Genomic DNA, 7,486 nt, shown 5'->3' with positions numbered 1-7,486 from the left:
CTGGGAGAGGCTGTGCTGCCCACCACGGGGAGGGACATGGGGCTGTCCATGTACACCATAAAACTGATGCCTTGTGAAGGACACAGAAGCACCCAGGCCAGGCAGGGCTGGGCAGCTGGGAGATCCCAAGCTGGGTCTTTGCTCTGGATGGGGGCAGCAAGCTCATGTGAGGTGGAAATGACTCAAAAATCCACTGGAAGGTGTCATGCTTCCCCTCAGAAAATAGCTCCAAGCAGAAATGACTTCAAACAATGCAATCCATGTTCTTTCCTTGTAAAACCAAGTACTTCACCTTGAGACAAAGGAGTGAGAATTCACGTGGATTTCCCTTGGATAACAATTTGGCAAATGCCTCGTTCTGGAAAACCAGAGAGACCCATCCTGCTGCTCACCCCCCAGCCCACTCCTGAGCTGCCACATCCATTCAGCCCCAAAGGGCAGCGTGGCTCCACGTTGCCCAGCACTAGAACCTCCTCCCTGAGGACCTGGAAAGGCTTCCAGCCCAGGGGGGACCTTATAGAGACCTTCCAGTCCCTGAGAGGGGCTACAGGAAAACAGGGGAGGGACTATTCACAAGGGTTTGGAGTGACAGGATGAGGGGGAATGGCTTTGAGCTAGAAAAGGGGAGATTTAGGTTAGATGTTAGGAAGAAGTTCTTCCATCTGAGGGTGATACCACTGGAATAGGTTGCCCAGACAGGTGGTGGAGGCCCCATCCCTGGGGACATTCAAGATGAAGCTGGATGGGGCTCTGAGCAGCTTGATCTAGCTGGAGATGTCCCTTCTTATGGCAGGGGGGTTGGACTAGATGACCTTTGGAGGTCCCTTCCAGCCCAGCCATTCTCTGATTCTACGATTCTAGGTCGCTCCCCGCTCCGTAACGAGCAATTATCCCTTTCAAAAGCCCAACGAAATAAGAACCATGCCCATAATCACCTACTGGATTTTATCAGCGTGTTTGGGTTACGCTTTTGCCCCTTTGGCTAATACCTAATTGATTCTTTAATCTCTACAACTTCTTTATTGAGGGATACAAGAGCCACTTAGCCCGTCCGCGGCAGGGAGGCAGCCTGCAAAGCCTCCGAGCCCCCACCACACGGTGCTGGGATGACCTCATCTGAAGCTGACGCTTTATTTGATAATCTATCACTTATTTATTATTCTAACTAACTGCTTGCAGGTGCTGTGATTGTAACAGGACTGTCCCAGCCACGGGAGCAGCTTGGCAACGTGGAACCTTATCCGGAGCTGCTGCCGCGGAGGATGCGGATTCCCAGCCTTGGGAGATGGGGAATCCTGGTGCTTTGGGCATGGGAATGTTTGGCAAAATCCCACTGATTGTGGAAAAATGAAGGCAGGGCTCACCCTGCCCACCAGCCGGGGCAAGAAGGAGGCAGAGTAGGATGGAAAAGAAGGAGGCAGAGCAGGAGGGAGAACCCCGATGCCATCACGGGGACGCTGCAGAGTCTCCGGCTCAACTCGCCCAGGGGTGACTCAGTGCCACAGCTCAGCTCCTTCCTCCCCACCTCCCTGCAAAGTCCTCCTTTTAATAAAATGCCTCATTTTAGGCAGTGGTGACGTACCAGGTCATGGATGTCCCTGCAGAGCCTTGCAGCAGGCTTGGCAGGGTCCTAGTCAGTGCTGGGATCACCCGCTGGAGCGGCGTGGGTGGCACGTGGAAGGTTCAGACTGGCACATCCCATGTAAAACCCTACCTGAAGAAACAAGGTGGCTTTGGGGATTATTTCTGGATATCTCTGTGTTGGTTTTTTCTTACCACAGCCCCGGGGCAGGTTCTCAGCCCTTTGCCATGCCACGGGGTGAGGCAGGATGGACGCATGCCCCTCAGCTCAGCACCAGGGAAGCCTGAAGCCACCCCGTGCCACAAAGCTGCCACTCGTGCCCCAAAGCCTGACCTGGCAAGGACAAGTCCCCACCAGCACTGAACGTGGGGTTTGATCCCTTCCCAGCCCCAGCTCCCCAAACTGGAAAGCCCAAACCAGCCCCTGAATTGACAGCACAACTCTGAGCCAGCCAACGAGAGGCTTTTAAGCTCAATTAGACCTGCATTAATCTCTGAGATTTTGGAGCTAGAAATCCCCCCAGGATTCAAGCCACTTAAAGAGTCTTTCCAAGGAGGGAAGGGTTTGAGGGTGAGGACGTGGGTCCCAAGAAGCATCACTGGGAGCTGCAGAGGAGCCTTTACACATTATCTGCCCCCCTGTTGTCTGCCCAAGCTCCTTCAAGCAAGCCAAGGGCCCCAGCAAAAGAGGACCGTGGTATTTTGAGTGGCAAGACCCTGCTCCAGCTTCAGTTTTAACCCCAGCTGGGAGAGGGGAAAAAAAAAGAAGCAAAGGGTTGGGAGAATCCTCTTTTCATTAAAATAAAAATGGATCCATAATGAAAATAGACTTCTAATGGGAAAAGTTTAGTGCAAATGGAAGCTTTTAAAGATTCTTTTGACTGACAATAACCTGAAGACCCTCCAGGAACTCCAGCCTAGAATAATCAGATTAAATGAAAACTAATATACGATCTTGAAATTCATCCCATGCTGGTCTAAACTTGTAGCAGCTGGGTAATTTAGCCTACAGGTTTTCTGCCTCATGCCCAGCAGTTCACACTGAATTGTTTAGCCAGACTTAATCTAGTGAGAAGGAAGAAAAAAAAAGCTCCTTTCTTTAATATGTGTTAAAGTAAAGCCAGCTTCTAAAAGCAGCTGGGAGCAGGGAAGGTGTTTGGACACATGTAGTTTCCAGGGGAACTCCTAGACTGAAGGTTGGCTACTTTAGATCAAATAATTCCCATCTAGAAATGATCCAGGAATATGGAAATCTCTGAGTTGGTGCCTTGGAGCTGCTGGTATGGAGAACACCAGGACTGGCTCCTGAGCCCTGCATGAGGACCTGGTCCCCCAGACACGAATCAAACCCACACTTTTAGCCCCAGAAAGGTTTGAAAATGCAGCCTGGGTGGGTTTCCAAAAAATCTAATGGAAGGAGTGACTTTTCCTCCAAATCTCAGGGTTTTTACGCCAACCCTAGAAGGTTTTTTTAAGGAAGGCTGTTGGTTTGAGGGGTTTGGTGAGGGGCAGATGTTCTCCCAGGGCCTTGGTGGAGCTGGGGACCTCCCTGGGCTCCTGCAGCAGAAATAAACCCAGAACTTCCAAATATAAATGCATCATGAAAGATCTTCCAGCTGAATCTGAAATTCCCATGGGAGAATTAACAGCCAGCCCAGGTTTCCATCTCACCACCAGCAGACCCCTCTCCTGGAGGGCTTGGAGACAGGGAGATGATCTACAGAACCTCAAAAGTTCTTACAACTTCATATTCCATGAAGTTTGAGCCAAAGCCTGACGTGGTGGGCAAGGTAATAAAGCAACCTAAGAACCCAGCTCTGCTGGGGACCCCTGGATGGTCTGAACCACCCACCCACCTCCCACTTGACACGGGCATCATCCCTTCCAGCTCACTCCAAAAGCCACTCTGCTGGGTCTCCCCAAATCACACGAGCAGGGATCAATTCAGCCATTCCCTGTGGATGAGATGAGCTCAAACCCATCTGCCTGGATCAGCAGTAGACTTTTAGATGAATTTTTTGGGGGGGAAGAGCAGCCCAGCTGAGCTGGTCCCTGCCATGGTGGTGGTCACCCCCAGGACTCACCTTGGGGAGCCCCAGCTTTGGGTGTGTGGGACCCAGCAGCAGGTTTGGAAGGTTGAAGAGGTAAAAAAAAACCTGCAATGACATCAGGAAAAAAAAATAAAATCTAAGCCAGGAAAGTTCTACAGGGATCCAAAACAAAGCTGAAGGAACAACCTGCCCTGGGCAGCCTGGGACAGGCCAGGACAGCTCTTTTGGGGAAGATGTTTTTTCCTAATGTCCAACCTCATCTAGGAAAAGAAAATACAAAATAAAGCTGCTTAGTTTTGATCTGACAACGTCCCCTGAGATGCTCCTGGTGGCAGTGGGAGCCTGAGCTGCCCAGGGCTGATGTGGGGTGAGCAGCCTGTCCACGTCCCCCCCTTTCCACCACCAGTGGCTCTGGGACCTCGTTGGACCTCCAGGAGAAGGTGCAGGAGGGAGTGGGATGAGATCAGGCTCCAGATCATGGGCTGAGCTGGGAAAACACAGCCCAGGTTATAGAGTGGTGCCAGGAGGGGTTCAGCTGACTGACACTTTGACTGACAGACCCCAACCCCACGTCTGGGAGCTGGAGGAGTTTATGGTGGGACCCCAATCCTCTCTACTGGGTGCTTGGTGGGTGTCCCCATCCCCTCTTCAAAGGCACTTGAGGAAGAGGAGCTTGGCAGGAGCAGACCTCAGACAGAGTTATCCTTCACATGGATTTATGGCAAGCCAACTTGGGGACTCCACAGAGTTTTCCTTCCAGTGCACAGCTCAGGGGAAGCAAAAAAAACCCTCTCCAAGCAAACTCCCAGTCAACAGATAACACAATGTGGTTCCGATTTCCTCACCCCCTCTAAATAATTGTTTCTTTTTCTTCTTAAAAATGTTGTCCCAGGGAAACGTTTCTAATTTAATGCCCTGCATGCACCTTCCTTTGAATGTGGATTATCTTGCAGGCAGGGCTCTGGAGCAGAGCGAGGAGTTTTGGCTGATAAAAGACAAGGGAAAAAAACAGAAGGGAAAAGAAAAAGAAAGTTCAACAGGCCCAACGTGCAGCAAACGGGAACCAAACGCCCGTCTGGGTTCCATTAGACCTGACCCAGAGGTTGGGAACCAAAAGAGATGAATTAAATTGGGCAGGGGGGAGGCCAGCCCACGAGGGATGCCCGTCACCCATCACCCCAGCAGGGGGGACCTTCCCCCCCATGCTGGTACTGAAGCTGGGGGCTCCCTGGCACCCATGGGTGGGGGTTGCCCACCCAATGCCAGCTTGGCCCCACTAGAGCTGAAGGATGGATGGGGCTGGGGAGCAGAGATGCTTCTAGAGTGAATTAACCCCCAGCTCTGGGTGGAGGATCCTGAGGAGGGGACCCCCATGGCACGGGGACGGGCACAGCCACCGAGGGGGGATCCTGTTTGCTGCAGTGAACCCCTGCCTGGGGGTGGGTCTGAGGACAGAGCTGGCAGAGGGGACAGCCAGGCAGGGGCTCTGCAGTGTGACAGTGGCTGGGAAGGTGACAGCTGGATTTTTGTGGGAGGCTCTGAAATCCCACAAGCCAGAGGGCACACGGGTGGCGTGCGGGGCTCTTGGCCAACTCACCTGCCCCAAAAATCCTGCCCAGGGTCCTGTGAGAGGTGAGAAGGAGCCACAGGATAGGGTCCAGCCTTGCTCTGTGCATCCAACCCCAGGGCTTGACTTCAGCCATGGGAGAGGAGAATAAAAACCTCCAGAAAGTGCTTCAGATGAAGCCTGTCCTGGGCAGGAGGCGCTCGGAGAAGCCGTGCTGCTCTTCTACACCTGCAGGGAGGCACAACCCCCCCGAGGGACACAGCCTGGGCTCCATGCCCCCCAACCCGGGCTCCATGCCCCCCAGCCCCCTGGTGGGTCAGCCAGGCCAGGAAGGATGATAAGGGGAGTGAGAGGTGGCACCACCGGTGTGCGCCGAGAGCGGCGACCTCCAGTGATGGCCAATCTCCAGGGATGGCCAATCTCCAGTGATGGCCAATCTCCAGGGATGGCCAATCTCCAGGGATGGCCAAGGTTTAGGCCAACACAATGCAGCCATAAATGTTATTTACAATGTGGAGTGCTCCCTGTTGCTCCGAGCCTTGCAATGAACCATCTGTCTGGGTTGGAGTGAGGTGGGTGACGTGTGGCACCTCCCCAGTGCCCGGCCAGCAGTTAACACCTCGCAGCAGCACGGCGGCTCCGAGGGGCTCCGAGCTGCCCTGGCTGCCAGGCTGTGGTCAGGAGCTCACTCAGGGCACCAGGCACACCCTCAAATCCCACTCAGGGCCGTGAGACCCAGACTTCACCCTATTTATCACCCATCACCTCGGCCCCCTGGGAGTCAGGGTGTTGCTGGTCACCCAGGGGGTCCTCCCAGGGCTGTGCCTGTTTGCCCTCTGTAACACTTCTAGAAAACAATAAATAATGAGTGAAGCTCCCACTGGTGACTCCAGAGCTGTTTGCTTTAATCCTTGTCCAGAAACAGGCTCTCTGTGGTGCCCATCTGGCACATGTGGTCCCACAGGGCTTGGCCATGGCAGTTCTGTGCCCCCACCCACTGCCCCGTGCCAGTCCCACTGCCAGCTTTACCTGCTGTTTTCCTTCCCCTCTTTACACCCAGCTTGGCTCTCAAACCCACACTGGGACACTTTTGGTGCACGTCACGTGGGAGGGGATGGGGTCACCTGGACAAGAAGGTGACCAGGTGACAGAGAGGGCAGCATGGGGACAGTGATGCTGGGAATAAAGCAGCTTTGAGGGCACAGTGCTGGTGGCACACATGGGGATGGGATGGGATGGGATTGGGGAGTGGTGCCCCATGCCAGTCCAGCCTCCCATCCAGCAGGACCTGGCTGCTCTGCCTCATGCTGGACCCCAGGGAGTCTGTGACTCCCTGCCTTTGACTGCCCCAAAATCTCCCCTCGCATCTCTGCAGCCATCTCACAAAGCAACAGGTTGGGGAAAGCAACACCCCAACACCTACCCAAAACTGACAGGTATTTTTAGCACCTTTTCCCCCCCAATTCTAAACAGAGCAGCTTGGCAAAAGAAATCAATCACCAGGCAGGGCCCTGGTGAGAGGGACAAAGAGAATGATGAGAAAAACCAGAGCCCAACAGCAGGTGGGAACCTTCTGTAGAGCAAGTGAAAACGAGGATATGGGTAAAAAACACAGAGAGAGGCAAGAGGTGTGGTCTGTAAGGGAGCTGACTGCTCCCCCTCTTCCCCAGCTGGTCCTTCTTGACCTTCCTCATCCTCCTCCCTCAGTTCTGCACGGGGTAAGGCCAGTCCCTGTCTTCATAGAACCTCCTCAGGCCCTGGAGGTTGATGGGGGGGAAGTAAGGGCCGAGCCTTTTCCGGACCCACCACCTCCCCTCGCCGGCGTGCTTGCCTCCAGGTTGGCTGAACTTGTACTTGAAGTGTTCCCCTCGGATCCACCTGCAGAGAAACAAAGCACAGCCTGCTCAGGGGGGGCTCTGGGGGGGTGGGAAGGTGTCAAACCCTCTCAACAATCCCCTGGGAATGGAGTTTTTGAGCTTTTCATTGCTGGGTGGAGAAATCAACATCCCTGGGACTCCATCCAGCCCTGGGATGCCCACGGGTGGAGGCAGCCAGGCAGCCATCCCTGAGTGGGGCACTGGGGAGCTGGGGGCTCCTCTTGATGCAATTTTGAAGTGATGCATGAAGCAGAGAATCTTTCCCCCCCCTCCCCTCCGTGCACTCCCCGCCGCCGCCGCACGCGCCGCGCTCTTCTCCACCACCCCAGTTGGAAAGAATAATAAGAAAAGCAAGAAAACATCTTTTTTTTTTTTTTTCCTTTTTTTAGAAAAACTGTGGAGACATTCTC

At 53.9% G+C, this 7,486-nt stretch overlaps 1 protein-coding gene across 1 annotated transcript in view; it reads right to left on the bottom strand.

Annotated features, from left to right (window-relative positions):
- Positions 1-6,902: 6,902 nt before the first annotated feature.
- Positions 6,903-7,486, bottom strand: part of LMF1 (lipase maturation factor 1) — a gene marked incomplete at its 5' end in the record, with an annotated part of 60,139 nt that continues 59,555 nt past the window's right edge. The window contains one exon of the mRNA XM_008942996.1: positions 6,903-7,077. Within this exon, the coding sequence (XP_008941244.1) occupies positions 6,903-7,077 (175 nt within the window). The remainder of the gene's footprint in view (positions 7,078-7,486) is intronic.

Source organism: Merops nubicus, unplaced genomic scaffold (genome assembly GCF_000691845.1).
Source record: "Merops nubicus isolate BGI_N331 unplaced genomic scaffold, ASM69184v1 scaffold6846, whole genome shotgun sequence".
Lineage (NCBI taxonomy): Eukaryota > Metazoa > Chordata > Aves > Coraciiformes > Meropidae > Merops > Merops nubicus.
The sequence above is the reverse complement of the archived record's forward strand: the minus strand, read 5'-3'. Positions and strand labels throughout refer to the sequence as shown.